The 25,380-nt window shown below is 52.1% G+C and overlaps 1 protein-coding gene across 1 annotated transcript; it reads right to left on the reverse strand.

Annotated features, from left to right (window-relative positions):
- Positions 1-548: 548 nt before the first annotated feature.
- Positions 549-22,467, reverse strand: USP28 (ubiquitin specific peptidase 28). Its single transcript, XM_061368243.1, has 26 exons — positions 22,398-22,467; positions 19,447-19,524; positions 18,104-18,236; positions 16,887-16,998; positions 16,144-16,306; positions 15,164-15,250; positions 14,204-14,341; positions 13,696-13,769; positions 13,119-13,195; positions 12,595-12,743; positions 10,515-10,642; positions 10,270-10,365; positions 9,339-9,518; positions 8,633-8,835; positions 8,326-8,396; positions 7,782-8,010; positions 6,184-6,378; positions 5,762-5,892; positions 5,402-5,587; positions 4,426-4,521; positions 3,534-3,712; positions 3,372-3,450; positions 3,009-3,088; positions 1,849-1,972; positions 1,132-1,330; positions 549-731 (listed from the first exon to the last, which is right to left on the reverse strand). The coding sequence occupies exons 1-26, from the start codon at positions 22,437-22,439 to the stop codon at positions 556-558; spliced, it is 3,405 nt and encodes a 1,134-aa protein (XP_061224227.1). The 5' UTR covers positions 22,440-22,467; the 3' UTR covers positions 549-555.
- Between the last annotated feature and the right edge of the window lie 2,913 nt (positions 22,468-25,380).

Genomic DNA, 25,380 nt, shown 5'->3' on the forward strand with positions numbered 1-25,380 from the left:
GTGGTTGTCAATGCTCATCTGACAATGAGCCCCCTGAGGGGAGAAGGACATTTGAGGTGGGCATGTCCCCTGGAACTCCCTTAGCCAGGCAGAAGAGAATGCCCTCCTCTCATGCTTTCAGAGGAAGACTCCTGTGTATCTGCTCCTGCTGGGCAAAACAAAAAAACCCCAAACCTGCTTTGCTTAACCAGAACACTCAGCTGCCCATAGAACAGAGCGGGAGCCACCTGCCATCCCTGCTTCCTGACGACACAGCCCCAGCTCCTGCTAGCAGGAGCTTGGCAAGACCTGCACTTCTTGTCTCATCCCTCAGGATGATGTGAAGGCCAACAGCAGCTCGTGGCTGCTCACCAGAGGAGCGGACCCTTGCTCTGTGGCTGTCACAGGCCTCAGGATCCATGCCCAGGAAGCTGTGGAAGCAGAACCCCGCTTTATGTGGTGAGTGAAGTGCAAGCCTGCCTGCATCACCACATCCCACGTAGAGCAGCAGAACTCTGAGCCACCCCGTCCCTCCCCAGTGCTGCCGGCGGAGGACGCGGGGGGCGCAGCCTCGGGCTACTTCACCCTGACGCTCGAGGTGCCGTAGATGGACTCCATGACAGCCGCAAAGCGGCTGCAGAGGTCGTAGGGGGAGTTGGGCCGGATCTTTGGCGGCTCCTTCAGGACGACAACTCCACTGGGGCAGTCGAGGAGCCGGGGCAGGACCTCACCCAGCTTCACCTGCAGGTCTGCTGTAGAGGGGAGAGCAGGAGGCACTCAGTGGCAGCGCAAGAGTTAAGACCCCAGACGGCTCTGGGGCTGTGGGCTACAAAGCCATGATGGGGGTTACAGGATCGGCTTCTGGCTCCCGAGGGCAGGGGTGAGCGGTGTCAGAACCCAGCCCTGCCCGGGGCCCACAGAGCAGGGACACCCCAGGTGATCTGGGGCACAGCATCGGCTTTCCCAGTAAAGCCAGCTCTAAAGCACCACACAAAGACCCCTGGATCTGCTCCCCCCGCCAGGATTCTGCAGCTCTGGCTGTGCTCCTGGCCCCTGCTAAATTCCCTTGCTCTCTCCTGAAGAGGAGTTCAGGCCTAGACATCACCCTGCTCACAAAGCCACAGCAAAGGCAAGCCCAGCACCATGCCCTACCGTTCATGTCTTCACGACCCAAATAGGAGCACCAACGGTTTCTCATGACCTCGATGGCATCCATGTCCTCCCTGGAGATCTCAAAGGTGCTCATGAGGTGCATGCAGGGGATGATCAGCTCGTTCAGGATGCTAATGCCCTCTGCCACACGAGCTTCTTCAGAGCTTATGAACATAGTTGCTGCCTCTTCATTCAGCTTCTAGGGGAGGAGGGAGAATCAGGGGACAGAGCTGTGACAAGCAAGCACAGAGCACACATCACCAGCATGCTGTCAGGAAGGGTCACAGCTCGGGGACCATGCAGAGACTGACAGAACCAGTGCCAGGTGCACACCACAGAAAGCAAACTGGGGTCTTGGCAAGCACGAGCGTGAACTAAAAGCAGACCTCATTTTGACGCTGTTGTTTAGCCCCCGGAGGAACAGGAAATCATCATTTGCTCAGAGATAGCAGGCTGTTAATATCAGAAATAAATACTGGGGGAGAGGGATGGGAATGGACAGAAACCAACGTGATCACTGAGTTAACACAAGCACCGAGGTAACAGCCAAGAGCACGCTCAGCAGCACCCAAACATGTGGCGTGTTCATTATGTGTTCCTGAAAGGGGACACCCCTAAGAGGGGTCCAACCCCCTGGGCAATGCCCAAGAGCAGTGGGGAAGCGAACTGTAGGACGGGCTGCTCCCTCCCTGCCCCTCCAGAAACGAGCCTACTGACCAGGAGACAATTCCTTCTGTAGAAGGCAATCAGGGATTCGTTCACTCCTCTCATGACGCCCTTCTCCAGCAGCTTGGTGTTGCTCTGGTAGGCGTACACCAGGTAGCTGAGTGACTCCTGGTACCTAGGCGAAGAGAGGAAACACTTTCCTCTTGGCCTGGATGGTAACTACCATCAGGCCCAACGGGAAGAGCTTCATTTCACTGCCAAACCCTAAACGAACAGATGCCCTCCACCCAGGAATTAATGCTCCTTTTTGCCCAGGGCGCCAATGAGCACCTCAGGCCCATCCCTTTAAAGCCAAGTCTGAGTGTGATGCACCCGAGCACGACCACCAGTGCTGACGCTTTCGGGACTGCTCCAGGACATTTGCCCTCTGCGAGCAGCAGCAGCAGCAGCAGCAGGAGCAACAGGAGCAGCAGGAGCAGCAGCAGCAGGAGCAGCAGCAGCAGCATGCAGCATGCCCAGCTCCTGAGCACATTCGTAGCCTCTACCCCCCCAGTGAGAAAACAGCACAGCTGACAGGGGTCGGGTCAGGCCAGGGAAGCTCTCAGCCTGCCTCTTGGCAACCTGCCCACCTGAATCTGGGGTCTCCTCACTTCTAACCCCCTCAGGACTTGATTCTGCCTCCACCCACAAAGAGCTTCTGAAAGCCAGTTTATTTCCTGGATCAGAAAAATCCATTTCCCAATTACAAATCCTTCACACACTGGCACTGTCTGGCCCCACACTGCACTGTGTTCATGTAAAATACAGGTTCTGAAACAGTGAGGAGGAAAACCAAGGCCTTTTTAAAGTTCTTCAGTGCCTAGAGTACTCCAAAGCACGTGTTTACACAAAGTAAAATGCCCAATTCAAGTTTAGTTTTAATACGGGAGTCCAAAGGGGCCCTTGTTTCTGCAAACCCACCCCTGGGAATGCTTCACAGTGGATAAATTAGGGGGAGCTCTAAGAACCTGCTAAATATCTCAAGTGCTAAGCATGGCTGACTGCAGATGCCAGAAAGGGCTATCAGCAAGCTACAAGAAAGCCTGCTGGCCACAAATACATGACTGAAGACAGAGAGGCCACCACAGGTCACGAAGATGAAGCCTGTCCAAGTGGCCTTTACTGTCAGGCCACAGCTTATCTCACCCGAGTGCACAGCTGAAGGGACTTACTTCTCCTTCTGGTACAGCTCCAGCCCTGTCAGCAGGTAAATGGACACCTTGCGGAAGAGGCTGTAGTCCTGGTGCCACCTCTGCGAGGAAGCAGAGCGTCAGCATCACCCACAACACACACCTCACATTCCTCCCCAGCGCCCAAGCGATCACATCCCGCGCTCTGAAGGGCTCAGACACCTCTCGCAAGTGACACAGGGATCAGTGCAGTGAGCTGCACAGCCAGCGAGGGCTCCTGTGTGCCCTGCCTCCCGCTCAGCTCCCTGCGGCCGACACCACCGTGTGCCCACAGCCGTGCCAGCAACTGCTCCCCACCTGGGCAGGGCCAACTGAGGGATCAGGGGCAGCACTGGGGGCCCTTACCTTGTACTCCTCCATATTGACATCTTCAGGACCGATCTCTCTCAGCTTTGCTCGCGCTACATTCATGATGTTAATGGACCTGCTCAGTGTAAGCAGAGACAAGACTGGGATCAGAAGAGTGACGCCCCAGGAGAAGCCTCACCTCAGAACTGGGGCACAAACCTTTCATCGTAGCTGAGGTTTCTGTCTGCAAACTGCTCCAGGAGGGTCCGTTCCACTATCTGCTGCGGAGCGTGGTTTTGCAGGAAGTAGATGAGCACATGCTGCAACCGGGTGTCGTTCCGAGGGCTCGGGATCTCCTTGGAAAGCATGTAGAGTCGGGAATACTCCTCGTGGAACGCCTGCCAACAAAGCACAAGCGCTAACACGGGTACAGGTGCCCCAGGCAGCTCTGGCAGCCCTCACCTTGTACAAATCAACTGTAACACGCCTGTTCCTGTAGTGAGGTGCAAGACTGTCTCGTGATTCATGTTCCTGTAGATTAACAGCACGGGTTGCTTCTCCCATGTGGCACACTTAGCTCCATCTACCTGCTCGTAAAATCTAACCCCAGCTTCAACATGCAGCAGTACTTACTCCTTCTGACCCCTCTACTCAATGCAGACATCTCTCAAGGACACGTTTAACAAGAGAGGTCACAGAAAGCATGCTCAGGACCAACAAAACTTCATGAGTGCTGGTTTGTTTCCTGCCTAGACAACAGGCTCTGAAAGGCACCCAAAGAAAGGCTACTTTGTGGTACCCAGGCCGCAGGAACTACTGATGCTAAAAGAATAAGCAGGAGAAATAGCAGAAAGTGAAAAGAGAAAGGCAGGAGGTGGCTTCCCCCAGGGGAGCGGGCTCTTTCTTACACAGTCCAAAGACTGTTTAGAACCCACGGCTCTGTCACCACAATGAGAGCAGAAACCACAATGTAGGACAAAGAGGCTGTTAGCTAGAAGGAAAGCTGCACAAACCATTCCCTCCCCACTCCTGACACGTCAATGCAGCATAGATGCTTTCTTCTGTGAACATGGGTATCCGTATGAGTGGATTCAGCAAGCAGATCAGATACCTTAACGAGCCCTGCTTCAGACCCATCCCGATCAAAGGTCTGGCGGGCTTTTGCAATAGCCAGGATGACACCTTGCATGGCTGGACTCAGCATCACCTACCAGGAAAGCAGGGAAACAAACAGGAACAGGGAACACAGGAACAGACAGGGAAAGAAGAGAAGGCACGGTGAAGAACAGAGAAACTTTCACGAGAGAAGGTTTAAGGGAAGTTGTACAAACACAGGCAGAATAAGCCAGAGCTGCCATTTCCTGGTGTACCACTCACTCCATCAATCACATGCACTTTACATGCAGGAGGGAGCTTTAAGGTCTAAAGGCTGCTCATTCCACACCATGAGTTTGTAAACTCAACAAGTGAGAACATAAAGCTCACTTGCCAGGTGCCTCTGGGCAAGGTCAATCTTCTTCAGCCATGCAAAGGAGGGAGCAGTGCCTGTGGGGGAGCAGCTCGTGGTGCCAGCTCCACACAAGCACGTGTTGAATGTGCTCAAGGACTAACGGTCACTTGTGGAGAAGCCCGAACTTCCACAGTGCTGCTCGGGTGTGTATGAGTGTGGTTAAACAGGCAGATTCAAAACCTCAGCCGCTGCGTGCTCTACGTCATGCTGTTAGCCGTCAGTGTCTTTGAGATAGGCACAAAACTGTAACTGGAGACAGCGGGGAGGCCTGTAAATACATTAATAGAGCTGGGTCCAATTTGGACACAGACATGCCAGAATGACGACCCACAGGAGCAAGGTGCAGGCTCTAAGGACTGGCTGCTTTTACAGGGCTGATTTTCTGGAGCCGTTTCGACACAAAACTAGTCAAGGATTTGGTCTGGCAGTGTCCATTCTCACAGCGGGAACAGGCACTTTGCAAGCAGCAGTGTTTCCACTGCTATTGCCCCCAGCCTTAGCGAAGCTCAAAGCCAGCTACCTACAAAGCCAGAGGTTAATGACCAGCAGCAACTGACCCCTGCATTGGGATCTGTACCTCCTCATTATATCCATCTGCATCGGATTTAACGGGAATCTTCCCCACACTGGGGATTTCCACCTCAGAGACCTGTGAGCTACTGTGGGCAGCAGGCTCTGCTTCGTTAGCGTCCTGGGGTTGCTCTGCCTGACCCGTAGGGGCTGTTTCTCCCGCCTGGGCCTTCACTGGCTCTACCTCGTTGGCCTGTGGCCAAGAAAAAAGAAGAAAAAGAGTAAGAAGCAGTAAAGCAAAGCACAGGAAGGCAGAAGGGCACCGGGTGAAGGCGGCACAGCTACAGCATCGCACAGACACGGAGAAGGCAAGGAGAGCAACACAAGAGAACAGTGGGGGGTGCCCCAGGCCAGGCTTGGGTCCTACCTCGCAGAGCGCTGCCTCGGCGCCGCTTCTGTCGTAGACGACAGCGCTCTTGGCGATGGCCTTGGCCGTCTGCTCCTGCACAAGGCGGGCGTGCTCGGCGGAGAGGGGGCAGGCGCTGGCTGAGGGCAGATCTGTGGGGCAGAGCGGGGCTGTCAGCGAGCACAACCGGCAGCATCGCTCCCCCCCCGCCTCTATGCACAGGATGGAGCTGCTGCTGCATTCACCCCCGAGGTGAAGGCTTGTGTGTGCCCCTTTCCTGCGGGTCTGGCACGTGCCAGCAGGGATGGCCAAGTAATGCTCTCCCCCTCCAGAGGGCGGCACTTGAAGCATTTCCACTTGGTGTGTAAGAAATAAACCAGTCTGGCAGCGAACTGAGAGTGGCCCATGGCCATTAAATGAACAGAAAACAGCCGTGGCGTTACCTGGGCCTGATTCAGAGGAGAGGTTCCGCGAGTCCAAAGCGGGCGAAGGCTCCCTCTGGGACATCTTGCAGGACTGCTCCTCCTCCCAGTCGCGGGCCTCCTGCTCGAAGCGCCAGTTGTCCTCCTGGATGAAGCGCCTCAGGTCCAGGGGCAAGTCTTCAACTTCCTTCCGGAACTGTCCACCCTCGGGGGCATCTGGAAGAAACAGGGCTGGCATGGAACGGAACGGAACAGCAGCAGGGCACCACCATGAGGGACCGAGTACACTGCACTCAAACCGGGTGAGGCATAAATGGGGAAAACCCAACTCTCTCCTAGCTCTGTAACTTAGGATGTTTCATTAAAAACAAGTGCAAAAATACAGACAAATCTCCAGAGTTATCTGCAACAAAACCCAGTTCGTTCTACCACTGGACAGCATTTACCATACGGAGTCCAGAAGCAGCAGTTGCTGATGCAGTCGGTCAGAAAGGGGTCCTTACTCAAGGGCTACGATTGTACAGAGAATGGTATTTCAACTGCCAATAGCTGGAAAACTCACAACCCAGGTGGAGACATCGTACCTAGGGCCCTACAGAGCAGATAAAGTTGGGGAACTATGCGGGTTCCATGGCATGAACGGTGCCCTGGGGTTTTTCAACATCTTTTAGATTTACTTCAGTATTGGTTTTAAAACAGCACAAAACCCCCGTAGCCTCAGCTTGAGACAAGCCCTAAAATGTACCAAAAGCAAATGGCAGCTCTCTAAACTGGAGATTTCTTATGCAGCCACTGCAAAATCATCTTTGAAAACCAATGAAACTGCACTAAACAGAAGAAAAAGAACCAACCCCAAACCGAACCATGGATCCATTTCAGCAACAGAACTGTTACAGGCACCAGACAAAGAACGACCTCCAGATCCTCATCAGCCACATTCAGCAATGAACAGGATGACAGTTCTCCATTGTTTCTTCTCTTTAATACATCAAAATGAACCACGCGTGAAATTATTGGGTTCTTCCACAGCTGTGCCATGTATAGTGCCACGTGCACAGTAATTTCTCCACATAACTATTCAGACATTGGCACTGCACACACACTTGCAAGTCTAAGCCACTGCCACCAAAAACTCATGCAGCAGGAAAGGCTGCATAAAAACCCAGCCTCCTTAGGTTCAGTGTAATGGGATCACTAAAACCCAAGCCAACGAGTCAGAAAGTGATAAAAACAGGAGAAAGAAAGCTGGAGGCGTTTCACATGCCCTCATAAAAGCAGCACTGTCATAGAAACTGCAAGGAGAGTCAAAGTGAAAACCACCAGCACTTAGAGGCATATTGAACGTGGCAAAAGGGGACAGCCTGGATGTTTCCACATGTTAACAATGCACTGTACCTACTCTCACCAGCAGAGTTCATTCCTCACTTTTCAACCCTACCAAGGATTTAGAAAGGAATCGAGTGTGGAGCAAATTATTTCACTCCTATTCTGGGCAAAGTTTTTTGTGCTGTCAAAGGACAACTGTGCCAAAGAGAAGCTGAGGAATGTAATGAGCACAGCAGCTAGAGAGACACGGTGATAACCAGCATGGGACTAACCAGCAGCTCTGGCATCAGTACCTGCCACAGGGGGGGACATCTTGTCATTGATGTACATCAGGCAGTAGGCACTGGCATTCCTCAAGCCCCCGAATGAATCTCTCTCAACCTCTTCCCACGAGGATTCTGTCACGGAGATGTCGTTGTATTTGAGCCAGCTTTTCCGATGCTGGTCGTAGATGAAGGCCCAGTAGTGACCAGAGTTCGCTTGCCCTTCGTGTACCAGGACCGCATGCAAGCGATAGGGAACCTGCAAGTGCACACGGACAGTGCTCAGTGGGATGCTCAGTAAAGGGTTTTCTCTGACCTCTGTGCAAAATCTACAAGTAAATTCACAGCTGTAACCTGGTGCAGGACGCTAGCTTCATTTGGTAAACTTTCCTACGGAGTGAGAACTGACTCATGCAGGGAAAAGCAACAGGATTTTCATACAGAATCCTTTCTCTGCTTCACCACTGGGATTTTGAAGTACAACAAAGTGGACAATTCCAGCTGACAGCTCCTAACAAAAACCAGTAACAGTAACATCACTTTAGTACTTCCCCAACGCAGCTGCATCTCCTACCTGCTGGAGGAGGGGGTCACAGTACATTTGCTCAATGGCCAGGTTGATTCTGGCAATAGATCTCTTCAGATCTGCCAAGAACATCACAAGTGAGAGAAATACATCAGAATTCATGACTGCTCATCAGCCTATTCCATCCCCTGCCACCTCAAAGTTTGAACCCTGTGGTAACTACCAAAGACACTTGACAGCAGAGCTGAAGTGTGTACAAGGTTATTTCTAGTTCAGGGTGTATCTGGCTGGAGCAACAGAGGGGACATCAGGCTGGCACTCAACAAAGATCATGACAAATATGTTTGGGGCCAACCTTGAATGTCTTGCTCGACCTCATTTCTCCAGCGCTCCAGACAGGTCCGAACCAGATTCAGCTCCTCCTCGGAAACCACATGAGGAGCTGGATGCTCAGACATTGCTGGGGCTGCACCAGAAGGCTGGAGTGGAACACTTGAGTCTTGCTGGAGCGAAGAGAAAGGTCCATCTTCTGTCCTACTGTCCCTCCTTTCCAGTGTGCTGTGAAGCAAAACCCAAGAGTAGTGGACAAATAAAAGCCAGAACTCTGCAAGCACAGATTCCACAATGAGCAGTTCTAAAAATCCCTTCCCTTTCTACAAGAAACTCATGTATTTACTCAGCTTAATTTAGAGTGTAAACCAACCATGCTGGCCAGGCCTGTAATAATCCAATATTGCAGTAATTTACTGGTTAATGAAGCAAAGAAATTAGTAGCCTAACCAAAAAGAGGATATCATTTAACTCAGAATTGCTGCAGAGGCAAGGAATATGGTGATGATTTTGGAACAGGAAAAGGAACAGACTAGATGCAGCATCGTATTTACACAAAGAGAACAAAGCCAGGAGCAAAGCAGCGAGCGAAGCTTGCGTGGGCCTTCAGACAGCCCAGCCCCATGCTCCCAGTGCCAGACAAGTAACCCGCCCTCAGGATACAAACCAGGAGCACTGGGCTGAGAGGCAGAGTGCTCTCCTGCACACTGTTCTTACTTCTGTTTACTAACCCGTTTGGTTGTGAAAGCATGCCTGAAACACAAGGCTCAGTTTGGGACTGCAGGGGTGTTGTCTGGGAGTCCTGAGAAGGAGGAAGAGCCACAGCTGACTTTGTGGCAACGAATTCCAGCACATACTGGATCATGTCGGGCAGTGGTAAGCGGGCTAGGCCGGAGCCGTACTTCAGGTACCTACAGGAAAATGCACGAAGGATTGTGAGTGGTTAAACCTGAGGGATCAGTGGAAGAGCAACAGGGAGGAATCCTCTGGGTCAGGATGGAGATGGTTTGAGCAGTGAAGGAAGGAGGGGAACATGCAGGTGTTGCAGAGGGACAGGACTCACCCTGCCAGCAGCTGACCTGGCAGGCTTTGAGGCTGTGGGGCACTGCTCAGCAGCAGCCGAACACTGCTGTGCTATCAGCATGGTTCAGCCACAAACCCCAGCACAGGACCAAGCTGACTGCTGCACAGGCCATCGACTCCACCCCTGCCTGTCCCTGCAGGATGCTACGCATGGGCTTAAACATGAACTGTTTTCGCAGCACCCCCGAGCCCCTGGCTGAGCACAGACCCCACCAGGGCCACTGCGACACAGCGCACCTCTGCCTGCCACTACTTCACAGCACTGCCAGTTCAAAGAGTGCAAACTGGGAGGAGGTTTAAAGCCAAACAAAGGGACTTTTACACAGAGCACCCAGCATATGAAATCTTTTGCCTGTCCACAATTGAGGTCTTTCCTATTGATCTCCTTCCTTCCCCAGTCAATAATGCCAAACCCTAAGCTAGAGAAGTTGTCTAATAGAAAAAGTAATGCAGATGCTTCTCGGAACAAGCTCGCTCTATTTCTCCCTCCCCTCTAAGTTTTTCTTCCATTAGAAAGCTCTTTTAAATGGAAGCATTTGCAGGCTTTCAGGGGGTAGAAAACCAAAGCTGACTCCTTACCTCTCCAGTTTCTCCTGCAGAATCACCAGTTTCTCACTCAATCTCTTAATCTCTTCTCTCTTCTCCTGAACAAGGTCTTTACAGAAGTAGATGTACCTAAGCATTGCAGTACAGTCAGGTGAGATTTGTCTACTTCTAACATTCGCTGTCTTTTGCAACTGTTTTAGAATCCTTCCCTGCTCACCCGCACGACCTTTTTAATGTCTTTAATGACAATAAAGCCTTAACCATTCCACACCACTCACCTGTCCATGTAAATGGTCTGAGGAAATTCCAGCCTGTTGTGAATCTTCTCGGTGTGTCCCAGTGACTGATTGAACTCGAATCGGGAGAGCTCAAAGGTCAGCACAAGGGGGAGACTTGTAAACCAGCGCTGGAACAAAAGCACAAGCGCCCCCAGAGGGACTCGATTTGAGCTTACAGATCCTCCGTGATTTCAGACTCATCCTAAACGTATTTGCCTTTAAATACCAAATCAGTGACAATTTTCTTTATGGAATGATTAGTCAGAAAGCCAGATTTTACGAGATTAAAATTTACGCTTCCATTTTACATTTGTACCACAAAAAAGCCACACAACAGCTTTCAGAAACTTCCTTTTCATTGCCTGATGCATCCAGCTTGGTGGAGTCTTAACAGGTCCAGCCCTGAGTTTTACAAAACTGTGTGTCAGCTAAGAGAGCACCTTTTCAATGTGGGTCACATGCAATGATGAAGAACAAAAAGAAGTCCTCAGGCAGTATCTGATCCCTTTCCTCTCTCATGCTATTTACAAACTGTTGGATTCAGAAGGGTCAGAGGAGACCCCCACTTCCTGCGCAATCCACACACTGATTTGAAGAGCCGGGCTGAAAGAACAAGTCTTGATAGGATTTACACCTCCTCTCTTGCTGGGTTCACAACTACCTCCAGCACCCTGTGCCGGAGGTTTCCTTCTCCTGCCTCAGCCTGCATTATCCCGGCAGTGCTCCTGCCTGGACATGGGATGAGCATGCTAAGCTCATTTTCCTGTGCAGGATTCATGTCAGCTGTCCTGCCACAATAAATCTGCCCCCCACACCAGAGCTTTCCCAGAAGCAGCCCATAAGCCCAGAGCAGGAATGATTTATGCACCTATTACCTAGGAGAAAGGCAAGTTCTCGTTAATCTCACTGATGCTCAGAGCTTCAGCACACTCACCTACGTTCTCAAAAGACAAAATGCACCTTATTCTCTATGTCCCCTATCATGCAGTCCTCTAGCCATGACACCCTAGGAAGTGAAATTAAGATGCACAGTGTTTCCAGTCAGATTTCTTAAGAGAGAAAGCCGGAGCCTTTTCCTTCTATCTGTACAGACACCAATTAGAACACCTCCATGATCAGTCCAATTTCCCTTATTTTTGATTTGGAGGAACTAAAAAGCTTGGATTGAAAAGGAATGGCCCAATTAGCTGCCCACAGCCCTTTGGCACCAGCCTACCATGGTTTCACCTATGTGGGCTACAAATGCATCTGAACAGTTTCAGGCAGGAACTAACTAGGAAAAGCAGGAACAGAATTTGAGTCCATTTAGTCCAGAGCTGGGCAAGGCTTGCCCATCCCAGACCTGATTTCTCATAGAAGAACTGAAATGCCTTTCCCTGTCCTCTCTATGCCAGACCCCTTTGCAAATGCCTTCATGTAAAGTCCCAGTCTTCCTCTGAGCTAACTTCTCAGCTGCAATTGCACATGCAGGATGCTGAATGTGATGGTACACCTCTGCTTTCCACTTTGCTGGAACTGAGTATTTTATGATTGGTTTGTGATTTGCAAGATTAAAAAGAAAAACACCAAAAAGCCACCGAAAACAAAAAAGAGGAAAAAAAAAATCAGCAGAGAAGATAAAAGTGGAAACGAGAAGAAAAAACAACAACAAACACACACTGTAATAAGGAGAAAGATACAAATTCCAAATGGCATACCATAGAGTTAAGCACTGTACTTTTACCCTCCAAAAAGAGGGAGGCAGTGGTTCTCCCCCTACTCAGGTACAGGTAGGCTTCAACAGAAAGAGAGAGACTTTATCACACTTGCATGAGCAGCAGATGTTCACCTTTTCAATTTAAAACATCCTCCTCAAATTGGTCACACAGGACAACACATCTTTACAAATAAGCATGGACTTGGTGTCTCAACGTTCATACATTTACGTGAGATACAAACACATCAGTTTGTACTAATTCATAGAGAACATTTACAATTGCCTTTTAAGAGTTGTTAGAATATAGTGAGACACCCCTGTGCTATATGTATTGCGTTTTCTGCAGCAGGCAACCAAAAGCTCAACACAAAAGGTAGAACTAACCTCCTGCCTGCAGTTGCCCGACTCAGATGTGGTTGCTTCCTGCATCTCTCCCTCCACCATGGCTGCTTCCAAGCACTCGTTCAAGTCTTGATAACCATTTACCTGAAGGGGATACTGACCAAAGGTTTCCGTCTTGGAAAAACTATTGCCTGGATAACAGAAAGGATACAACGCCCGTGAGTGAAACTGAGAGAACAAAACACTCTGGGTAGCTCAAAGAGTTTGTTGCCAGCACCAGCCAGAGGCACTACTTGCAAGAACTGACCTATGTGCAGCTGCTCACACCTCTGTTAGGGTAAGCCTCCTTACAACCAACTGCTTTCAAAACATGGGCACTTGCGAGCATTTAATGTCTTCAGAAGACAGACTTTGTAAATGTTATGGTCCATTTTATCAAGACCATTTGCGAGTTTACAGAACTAGGCAGTTTCATAGGGAATGTGCAACAAAATGCTCATCACTGCTGCTATCAATTAAAACACTCAAAGGAGCTGAGAAGGGAATCTGCCAAAGCCCCAACTCACCCTCATGGACACCCTCAGTCAGGAAACTCCCATAGAAAAGCTGTACCATTGGGTTTTCAGATTTGTCCTCTGGGTTTCTGTTTCAGAAAGAAAAAGGCACACATCCATGTACTGCTGAAGGCTGCAGAAAAGCCCCAGTCATAATCTAAGCCTTGGCCTTGGAACCTGCCTGCAGTCCCCAAAGTTTTCTATCCAAGCACAGAATACAGAGGGATCTTCTCATGCTCAAAAGCACATTATAACATTTACACTGGCAAGACAGGGTGCAAGTTACAGCACTGCCTTTGGAAATGCAGTTCCAAACCCACAGATCTTTCACGTACACCAGTTCTGTTGAGCTCCCCTAAAAAGCTCATTTACCCTGCAAGCCATATGGGCACCGATTAAAGTCTTACATATAGGAAATGCAGATGTAACGCTTCATGAGCATATTTTGAGCTTAAGGAGCGTCATCCTCAGCAACAAGGAACTCTCATTTACTCCAAATTTCTGTGTAAAGCCCTCTCATTTATTAAGGCATCCCATTTAAAATCTGTTTCTCCTCAGCATCAAACTCCCAGGACCACAGAAAACTCACTGGGCAGTCACACTGAGCTGGAATGCGTCCTCCACCCAGTCCAGTAGCTTGTGTGTAAATTCACTCACATCTTGCTGGAAGAGAGACACAAGTCGAGAGTCAAGCGTACCAGCAACCAGTGGGTGCCTTCACCGCCTGCTGGTCTCACCACCCTCCAGCACACGACCCGAGAGGTGCTGCTGTGCCCACCCTGCTGCAGGAAGCCTGCAACTAAAGTGCTGATTTAGACCCATAATGAACACTCTGCTCGTCTGAAAACGAGATCAGAGGGAATTACAGCGATGGCTCCCCAACGGCCCAGCTGGCGCTGGCAGCGCGCTGGTACGCTGCCTGTTTAATGAGCAAGCACGTACATTTCCCCTAAATGGCACAGGGACAGCTGCTTGTCACTTGACAAACATGGGAAGAGGCCCCTGAAAGCCAGGGTGGGATGAAGTGAAATAGGGTTGTTGTGCCTGCAACTGTTGCTCTGAAGAATGCAGAAGGCTTTTCAGCATGGTTTTTTTACCTGCTGCTCGTCAGTGCATGTGAACGGATCCCTCAAGAGTTCCAGTGCTACAGAAGGGTCTACAAACTTGCGCCGGGTCCCCAGCATTAGGGCAAACAGACACTGGAGTTCTAGCACGAACGCAATGTTTCTTTTTTCCTGCATTGCAAGAAGAAAAGAAAAACCCTTCCCGCAACTGACAAAAGAGCATCCTAAACCAAAGTGCTACAGAACATCACATGCACACACCTCGGGAGGTACACTGACAGCCAGTGGAAGGGGTGACATAAAAGGACAGAGCAGAAGGACATGCAGTGGCATTTCTTGGAAGCAAGAGGGATGCATGTAAGACACAAAATTACCCAGAGCAAAACCTTGAGAGACAAGAGCATCAGAAGCAATGTTTGCTATGACAAAAAGCAGAAGCTGGTGAATTTATGTATTTATTCTGTCTGCATCTGAAGAGTTTTGGAGCATGAAGAGCACACAGGGATGCAAATAAAGCAAAGTCTCTTAAACAGCAGCAGCCACAAGGCAGAACGATGCAACAGGTGAAGGGTTATTCTCCACGTGCCTTTTGCTCTAAACATCTAGGCACCTTCTGCTGTGGATGCTCTCAGCAGGCATAGGGGGTAAAGGGACCCTCAGCCTGGCTCAAACACCAGTCCTTCTACAGTGCATGCGAAGAAACTAACAGTCTGGAGCTACCAAAGAAGTTGTAGGGTACAAATTTCTCCCCACGCCACAGTTAGAAGCTCTAGAGGGAAAGCTTTACAAGAAGCACCCCATTTCTTTTCTACAGTGATTCTGTCTTTGAAAAGCACTTCCCAATTTTATCTTTAATGTAATCTGACTATTTGGAAGCCATTAACACAGGCACAGGGGTCTCAGATGGCCCCAAATTAAATCTGCTTAAGGAAAGAGCAGAACAGGATACTGCAACAGAGGGGAACTTTACAGCGTCCCTCGATGGATACTTACAGTGTGAGTATGAGCCCTTTGAAGATCAAAAACTGGGGGATAGTACCCAAGGACCAGCCTGCGAAATTCTGGCACCTGAAACAGAGACTAAAAGGAGAGGAGAGGCACGAAGCAGTTAGTGTCTGCGAGTATTCAACTCCCTGCCCCAGAGTCACTCTTTTACCTGACACCTTCTCCTTAACTTCTAACCCTTTGATGGCCTCTTGGTACTAAATAGATGTTCACCAAGTGAGCAGTCTGTGCACTGGAACTGCACATTTGTACTCACCAGAGAACAAAGTCTCATCCTGCTATTTCTGGGACATTACACACACACACACACACACATATATATATGTCCATTTTAGGAAAGAGTATTCTGTTTGCCATAGGCAAGCTTAGGAAAAGCATCCAGGAACACGTACCAGTGAGAAAGGGGCCCATTTGAAGCTTTCTTAATTCTTCTTAAGCTGGAGACGTGACTAATGTCTAGCTGATGATGTGAAACGGTTAGAAGAGACCAATCTCCTAAGTTCCACTTAGTGCTGTCCCTTCTTGCTTAGGTTATCACTAATAATACAAATTGCCTTGTTGCTTACGCATTTCAGCATCTATGCCAGCATATTCCATTAACTGGAATATGATATACTGCGTATTATGGAGCCAACAATAACTGCAGTAAAATTAAGTTATCAGTGCCCTTTGCCAGTCCAGCTTGTCACTCAGTAAGCATCTGGACATCACTACACCAAAACCCCTGCGTACGTATGCACAGATTATATGTATCTCTAGCTATAGTTATATAAAGTCCATTTAGCTGCTCTTTGGCTCCTTCTGTGCATGCCCAGGATAAATCACAACCGTATCAAATCAAACCAGAAGTCTCATTTGAGCACAGTCACGCCCCCTCATCCACGAGGAGCTCACGATGATCACTTCACAGAGCTGCTGCATGTGTATTTCTGACTGCTAAACACATTGACTCCAGGACATCCGATTACCTGTATGACAGCACTAAACCAACACGTGTTTCCAATGTTTTTCACTCCAACAGGCCAGTCGCCCACTCTCCTCCAGTCACTGTCCTTGGGGTTCTGGCCCCAGACTTCACAGCGTTTTCTTTTGGAGCCGCTTTTGTTTTCAGCGGAATGTGCTTCCTGTGGCCTGTCACAAAAGATGCACGCTGTGCTGTGAAACACCATCTCACATAGGCTCTCTGCAACAACGACTGTACCCTCCCCTAGCCACCAGTGGGACACTAGAGCTGGGTGCTGCTGGGTGACATCCAGCACAACAGGCAGCAATGTCTTATATGACTCCAGAGTCAGATAACAACATAGGCACGTTTTGATCTGTGAACTGGCTGCACACAGGACTGGTGGCCTCAGTCATTACTGGAGGCAAACCTGACCCACAGCAAGAAGGAGATGGTGAGGTACTGACTGGAGGGAAGTAAATCAACATGTGAGATTTCAAGGTGTTTCTGCAGTAGGTGCTGTAATACCAGTACAACCAACTAGGCCACCTTGAAACCTCTCTTTCTACTTCAACCATCATGCTGAAGGGCTGCCCCAGACATAAAGGCCTAAAGACATAAACTACTCAGGGACAGCCATAACCCAAGCGCCTTCTAAAAGCAGAAGGCGTACATCTGGTAGGCAATTTTAGTTTGTTTTGCAGTAAACATCTGAAGAACCCACTTACAATCCCAGGAAAACCAAAGGCAATTCATGGAGCCACTGACCTCTCCGGAGCATCCCTCCCTGCAGCCCGAGTTTTTGGTGATTCCAGTTGTGTGAACCTGCCGATTGAACGGAGGTAGTCTCTGCTGATTGAGGTACGTTCAATAGTAACACCTGGAAGCAGAGGCAGTGCTCAGTTTTCTCTTTAAAAGGAACTTCTAGAAAATGTTACACTTTACCAATACGATTTTTCCATCGATACAAGCAGCATTTCCTAGCTCAGGCTTTAAATACAAATCCTTGTGGCTTGGATCACGCCAGGGAACCTAAAAAGCCACTGAGTGGGCTGGATGAGGAGAGGAGAACAGGACAGACCTTGCAGCTGTCTGCTGGCCAGATTTTCTTACAGCCAAACTCAGAGCTTGAGGGAGCATTGCAAACCTCCTGAAATACTGAAACAGGCACCTCAGCTGCTGCTTCTATTTGCTATGCCCTGGCATAGTGCTGACAACTGACATAGGACTGCAATGAAATCAGCACAATCACAGAGAATCGCCTCCCTTCACTCATGTCAGGATGCACAGCTATGAGCCATTTCATGTACTAGTTATATAGGGAAAGAGGAGAAAGGGAAAGGAGCCATTCTTGAAGAGGTGGAAGCCTTACATGGCACAACAAGGGGCAGCCGTGCTCTTCTGGGTGCTGTTGCGAGGTTCCCAGCAGACATTTGGCACTGTGAACCCGCCCGTGATGGTATCACTTGGGAAAGCTCCAGTTAATAGATGTGTCATTAGCAAAAAGGCTGAAAGAAACTATCCTCAGCTACGTCACTCCACAATGACACTACTCACATCTGAACGTACCAAACTGACGGCTGCTTCTGCCAATACCCATCATGCTTACAGAAACGTTTTTCACGTAGTCAAACTGCTGGCTCAAACACTTTAAGTTTCATCAAAATATGACAGCAAGCACTCAGAGTGCCTGCTCTGCCAGCAGATGCTGTCGAAGGCAATGTATGCCTTGACAGGGATTCCCTTCTCCATTCTGCTTGCTCTGCTTTAGGAGCTTTCTGGGATTTCTGTGCTAGCCAAGACCAACTGTTTAGAAGGAGGGTAGCTTTGTAACTGTGATGTGCCATCTACAGTCATTGCTGAACCCCTGGTAAGTCGCTCTCCTCCAGGGATGTGCTGGTGGAGGCAGAAGGATCCACACGTCCCTTTCCAGCTCAGGCTGGAACACGTGAACCTGCAGGGGCGAGCAGAGGTGAAGGACTCACTCTGTAGGGGCTCCCAGCCCACTGCGCTCCCTTCCCAAAAGGACGGCTCTGCAGCAGCCGCATCCTCAGCTGGCTCCTGGGCATTCTCGTCTGTCACGAAGGTGACTGCTTCCATCAGGTCTCCATTAGAAGCCTAGCAGGATGATAAGGGAAAGCAAACCCATAGTGGCAGGGTTATTTCATGCACGCTTACCTGGCATTTAATGCATCTGGGGTAGAGATAGGCACACTACCACCAACCGTGCTTTTCCTGGGTATGGAGCAAGGAACCTGCTGGTGCCAAGCAGGAGTAAAATCCCAACAGAATAAAGGCCAGAATGTCTCTGTCGGAGAGCACTTTGGCTTTGTTAGTAGACAATGCTGACTCCACTAATTTCATTCCCCTAACGAGATCCCCTTACAAGAGTCCGGGCACGCATGAAGCACGACAGGACACTGCCACAGGACACAGACTCCCAGGAATCAAACTCTCTGTGGATTTCAAGACCTTACTGAGTCTCCTACAGAGCCAGGGCTTTCTTCAGAGCAGCACTACAGGCTTTAAATGTATTCTAACATCTTCTGGACACTAATTCTTAATGAAATATTTGCGGATTTTGGTAAAAAACCTCTCGGGGTACTATCAGCCCAAGCCACATCCTTCTGCTGTCCCAAGGGAAGGGATGGAATGCACCTGATCATTCCAGACTGATGCAGTTGCAATCACTTCAAGGCCACAAGTTCCAAACCCTAAAGCATGCAGCATGAGGAGGAATCCTTCCAGGCAAACGTTGCTTCTCCAAGCACCTGAGGTTCCCACTTCCCCTTGCTTCGGAGCAGAACACTGTTCTGGTGACAGACAACCACCAGCCACGAAGCTACCAATGCTCCCGCAGCTGTCCACAACTCCCACAGCAGCGCACATGGACAAAAACCTCCCCAGACCTGCTGGGTGCGTGTGCTCCATCCCTGGGTAACAGCCCTCTGCACAACTCCCAGGAAACGTTTAGGAAGCTTCAGCCCAGCACATGCTGTTGCAGAGCAGGTTTTAAGGTCCACTGCCAGAACAATGAACTGCGCTCTGCTTAGTGTGGGACTTCTGCTGCAGGTGTGGGTGAAGAACCCTATGAACCCCAAAACCAGCCTGGCGTCTCCACTTGCCTCCCTGCTACACCTGGGCAAGGCACATGCGAGGGGCAGAAAGGCAGTGAGGATCTGCCCACCACCCTCACAGGAAACACACTGCTCCATGCAGCACACACCGACACGCCGTCCCAGGCTGCCCACCCGACCCGTGCACTGTGCTTCAAACCTGCCTGACTCTCAGGTCTCCTTTCCTCAGAACAACGACAACAGCCACCCACCTTCAGAGCAGCATGAAGGAAAGAGGAGTCTTGAATTCCTGTGATCTCTTTCAGCTGGTCTAAAAGCATCTGGCAATCCTACGTGCAAGATATAAAGCAAGCTTATGTGAAGAGGCGACCAGGACGGACACCAAGCTGTTCCTGGGAGGCTCGCTGAGGGCTCACCGGAGTACTGCTTCTTCCTTTCCCTTTTACTGACAGCTTGACACAAAGACCTGCTCACACTAGCCTGATGGTAACACCAGCATCAGCCTGAACATCGTACCCAGATCTTCCCCCTAAACCTGCAGGCTGAGGCTCGAGCCGCTGTACCCCACAAGGACGGCAGCAGGCCTGAGAGGCTGTGGGATGCTGGGCACCTGCGATGGGAAGGGGCAGCCCCCCCGGGGAGCCCGGCATGTGCAGTGGGACATATAAGGAGGCTGCCTGCTGCCGGGGCATTGGCTAGGGGCTATTTTAAGTCTGGCTGCACATGCCATTTGTGCATGTCACTTCTCACTGACAATGAGGTGTCAGGAGAGGGGCCCAGGAGCCTGCGGTCACTTCTCCTTCCCCCACCACAGCCGCTCGAGGGCCGGGGAGAGCCTCACTCAGGCCCTAAGGCACGGTCAACAGCCTGCTCTTTAGCGCAACCATTTCAATAAACTATGACAGAAACACTGCTTCCCAGATGCAGAAAACCTCCACAGCCCTGGCTTGCCAGTTGCAGCCCTCTCACAGGAACCACCTCCAGCAGCCAGCCCCGATGCCACAGGTCCCCTTCTGTGGCCACTGCAACAGGGGTATCCCATGGGAAGGATGTTACAGCAGGAAAACCAGCCAGGCTGCATCGTGTCTGCCTGATTTATAAAGGCTACGCAGGACCCTCCTGTCAGCACAGGTCAGTGAATCCCAGCTCCCGAAGATCACATTTAACCTTAACTGCACGGATAAATGCATGTTTCTACTCCCTCTCATCACTGGCAGATGATGTAGGATGCTTTCATGCCAGTGGAGCCTGGGCTCCACCCAGGCACCTACTTCTTGTGCCACCACCCCCAGCGCTGACATACGCAAACACCAGAGATCGCATGCAAGAAAGTGGGCACCACACAGAGAAGTCCTGGGCTGTTTTCTGATGGGAGCTCCCCCAACAAGCTATTCCCACCTGGAATCCCACTTTGGCTCAACTCGTACAGGACGTGCGGGAAAGCCTCAGGCCCAGACGGCAGCAGGGTGAGGAACCTCACGCCAAGAAGCCAGGGCTCAGGGCATACATACCTCCACAATGGCAAAGCACTGATATCATGTTGCTAATTCTGCTGCCTCAGCGAGCAGCCAACCCCACCAAAGGCCGCAGGACACGTTTTTCCATTGGAGCAAAGAACCCTGGCTAAGGAACTGTGCTGCCAAACGAGATCCAGGGCAGGACGGAGCATGACTCTGTGCTCCACCAAAAGCAGACTCACAAAGTGCTGCAACCACAAGAGCTAATTACAGATCCGCTGCTCTAAGCTACCACCAAATGTACTAATGATTTCCAGCCTGTGAGGAGGAAGGTTTGTGTTAACAGCGCAGAGCTCATCCCGTGCAGGCAGGTCCCAGGAGCAGCGCACAGAAGCCACCGGGAGCACAGCAGTGAGCAGCTCTCAGGGCACACACATGGTGTTGCTCTGACTGTTCTGGCTGGTGGCTGTTTGAGGGTATGCGCCGGGGTGCTTTAAAACAAGCTCCAGAGCTGGTAATTAACACCAGTGTGCTGCCACTATTAATATAAGACCCAAAGAAAAACCAAACCAAAGCCCTACCTGCCAGAGAAACAACAACATGGACCAAAACGCTATTAGTATTAAATTACAGCAACAGGAGAGGAGCGCACGAGCAAGAGGAAGGAGGGCACTGGAGGTGGGAACCGCACGCTCGGGCAGTGAGGGAGGACACAGAGAGCTTGTGCCCTCTTCCCCACTCGGAAGTGACTCGGTGGGCTCAGCAGCAGCTTGTTTTGATGAGAAGCTGGAAGCAGGGAAGGGTCTGAGCGCGCCACAGCACCTCGGGGCGGGGTCCAAAAGTAACTGCGCGCGAAGAGGAGGGGGCGGGGAGGAAAAGGGGGGCGGTGGCGTGGAAGAATCTGGAAGATCCACAGCCTTCGGCCGCAGACCTCAGCTGCAGTGTTTACGGCGGCGGGAAAATGGATTCGAGGAGGTTCAGAAGCCCGGAGGCGGCAGCAGGAACAATGCCCGCGTTCCTGACCAACGCTTTTACCGCCCCGTTCCCACCACGGGAGGAAGCAGCGGCTGGTAAACAACTCCTCCACCACCACGTGGTCCTGTGCTTTTCCCCAGACATCGTCCCTGCGCAAGCAGGAGCCGCTTTCAAACGCGCAACGACGGGGTCGGCGCCCAGTTCCCATCCCGGGGGCCCCTCGGGGGCGCTTCCCTTGCACCCCGAGACGCCACAGGGAAGCGCAGGCACCGCTGTAAGCTGGGAACACGGCGGAGGAGCAGCGAGCCACGCCGAGCCCCTCGCTCCGGGTGCTTTGGGAGACAACTCCCGCAGAGCCCCGCGGGGTCAGAGCAGCCGCGCCTTAGTGGCAGAAGGCGCTGGTTTGGTGATGGGGAGAGCTGGTTACTACGGCGAGCCCCCCCCGCCCTTCCCGGGGTGCAGCCGGTGCGCTCCCCAAACCGGAGCGGCCCCGTCCATCCCTACAACGGCAGAGACAAGGGAAGCAGGGCGAGCGCCCGGAGGCTGTTTCAAATGAAACCGCTGCAACACGGGGCGCGACCCGAGCCCATCGCCCGGCGGGCCTCGCGGAGAGAACCCGCACCCGGGGGCACCGAGCGGGGGCCGCAGGCCCCGGAGGTCCCACAGCGAGGGCCTGGGGGTTCCGAGCCGGCAGCACCCCCGGCCCCGCTGCGGAGGGAGCTGCCCCCTCCCCGCCTCCCGCTCCCCCCCAACCCCCGCTGCCGTCTCACCGCGCCGCCGCCGCCGCCCGGGGCCTGCTGCTCGGCCGTCATGCGGGCCCGGAGCGCGGCCGGCGCATGCGCCCGCTCCGCCATCTGCCGAGCGCCGCCGGCGCTGCCCCGGCCGGGGCCCCTCGGAGAGGTCCCACCGACCATCAGCGCCGGCCCCTGGGGAGGGCGGCGGGCGGGTGCGCGGGTGTATATATACCTGCGTGTGAACATGCGTGTTTCGCTGCCCATTGGCACACGGAGCACTCAGCCAACCAACCACAAGTTTCCTGTTAACCCTGTCTCCCTTCCGGCCGCCCCCCGCGGGCACCGAGCACCTCCCACCCCAGAGTTTCCCCACGGGGCTTCCTTACCTTAAACAAGGAGTTAACCTTGAAACTCTGAGCATGCGGCTGCAGGGAGCAGCTCAGCCTCGTACTGGGAGCACCACGTCTGGGGGGGGGGTGTGTTATATTTAGCAGCCTGATTAATGCCGCTGTGACTAATTAGGGCGCAGTCAAGCTCCATTAGATCAAGGGGTGGTACAGCCTCAGGTGAAGACCTGCTCCTCGCTCCCTCCCTCCCTCCATGGCCAAGGGTCTTCCTAGGCAAAAGGAAGTGATTTGCACTGTGGGTGCATTAAAAACTGACACCCCCCCCCCAGTCTGGAGCGGTGTATTAGCACCAGGGGAGCAGGGGTGGCAGAGAACATCAGGGGGTACCAAACACACCTGAGACAGCAAATGACCCGTGGAGGAGAAACTTCTCACCTGGTCTTCCAGTGTACACAGCAGGATGAAGGAGGTTTCACTGCCCCTCGGTCACATCCCAGCTCCAGGACTCATCACCCACAACTCATAAGCTCGCCAGGCACGGTGTCTGTGGGTTTTCCGCAGGGATTCCATTCCTGTTCTCAAACAGAAACAGAGGGAAGTTTTCATCTCCCCCTTGACACAAAGCACACCCCCCAACACGAACTCAGCTCAGCACCCAGGGTCAGAGATACCCCTAAATTCCTGCTTCCTTTAAAATCCTTGGCTGCAGGGTGATCAGAGCATGATCCCCTGCATGCAGCCTTGACACACTCACCTTCCCCTTGACCCCCAGAGCAGCAGCCCAGCCGTCAGCAGCACCCTGCATGCAGCTGAGCCCATGCTAACAGCCCGTCTCTGGCCACTGTCTCCTCCAGGGCTGTCTCCATGTGTTGACCTTTCTGGTCCTCCTTGCCTTGCTTCACATCTCTCTCTGCCTTCCCTCCCTGGCCTGAGAGCCAGGGATGCTCCCTGGACCCAGAGCATCCCCTAGACCAGGCATCTTGCCCCAGGACCCTGCAAGAGCAGCTCCCGTGCCCGTGCTTCTTGGGGAAGGAGAATGGCTTCCTTTGTGGGAGCCTGGACCAGGAACAGGACTTGCTGAGGCACCCTGGCAGGGCTGGGACCCAGGGTGCAGGGCAGAGCCTGACTGCTGCCTCTGGCTGCGGGTTGGACTCCAATGGAAAAGAGAGGAAGGAGGCTTTTTGTGAGACCTTTTCAATTGTTTTGCATCCAAAGCTAACAGCCTTTCCAGCCCAAACTAACCTTTCTGATTCACTTGAAATCTTTCTCATTTTCCATGGAAAATGAAGGGAAAAATACCCAGCTGTAATGGCCAACGTGGTTTTACCCACATCCAGCCTGGAAGCGCCGTGGTTTCTGATGGGAAACATCTCTTAAAAACTAGAGCAGAGCAGAAGAGCTGGGGTGAGGCGAGGGGACAGACACAAGGGGTTTGCACTGCAGTAGCCAGTGTGAGCATGATCCCTGCTGCAATCCTCCCTTCGGGAAGGTGTCACAGCCAGTGCAGCTGCAGCGGTGCTGGAGCCCAGCTTCCCTCTCCCAGCCTCCGGCACGCATCTCCCGTAAAACTAGGAGGAAAAGAAACAGTCACACAAGACTGCACACTGGCCGGGTCCGCTCTCAGCAAGGCAATTCCTGCCTAACCTCAGGTGACATCGTGCCTGCAATGTGTGGCTGCTGTCCCGCTCGGGATGAGCTGGATCTCCTTCATTAACAGCAATTGGCTCCAGATTCCTTCATGTGCTTATTATTACCTGGCTTTAATGGACAATGAAACAGTGGCAGAATATTGCTAACACCTGAAGGGTGTCTAATGGGGAAGAGGACGGGAAAGAAAGTGCCCCTCTCCCTTCACTGAGGGATTTTGCTGGTGAGGTGGAGACAGGCTTAGTACCTGCCAAGGGTGATTTCTGGCCACTCCATGGTCCATGGGTGATGCACCCCCAGCATCGTCCTCCTCCTCACCACAAACCTCACTGACCAGCAGTGCTTGGCCCCCACGCTCATGGTCCAGCACCGCGGACCTGAAATAAAGCTCTGCTGCCTTTGATCGTGGTGTGAGTCACCACCAGCCCCCCTTGGCAAGCACTGAATTGGGGTGAGAAGCCTTTTACCTGCAAGGGCACTACACCGAGTGCCAGCTCCTGACATTTTGGTCTTGGAGCTGCACAAGGTGGGTACCTAAGGAAGACCCTGGGTGCCCCCCTGGCCCCAGGGACCCCTGCAGCACCCTGGGGATGCCGTGAGCCTGAGCATCTCTGAGGACCATGGACCACAGGAGGGTCCTGCATCTCCTGGTGCTGGTGCAGGGGCTGCTGTGAGCCCGCCCATGGCGGCACCACCAGCCTTGCCTGCACACGGTGTTTATTTCATGTCTCACAGTGTTAAATCATAGCAGACATGCAATTCGGGGAGTGTGACGCTCCCTAATGGGAGGCCTCGGGTGCGTGATGGGGCCGGGGCCAGCAGCAGCCGCGCTGCCAGGGCTCCTCCGTGATGCTTTATTGCTTTTGACGCTCCAGACACGCTCAGAAAGGCGAGTCCTGGCAGCACGGAGGAGGCTGCTCCCCTATTCTGAGATATGTCTCCTGGTGCCACTGCAGCACCCATCCTGCACAGAGCTCAGCCACACTCCTGCCCTGGTCGCTGCAGCCTCCAGCTTGGTTTCATTC

Source organism: Neopsephotus bourkii, unplaced genomic scaffold (genome assembly GCF_033783945.1).
Source record: "Neopsephotus bourkii isolate Nb327-2 ecotype Australia unplaced genomic scaffold, CSIRO-AGI_Nbou_v1 NB_1433, whole genome shotgun sequence".
In the NCBI taxonomy this organism is placed as follows: Eukaryota; Metazoa; Chordata; class Aves; order Psittaciformes; family Psittacidae; genus Neopsephotus; species Neopsephotus bourkii.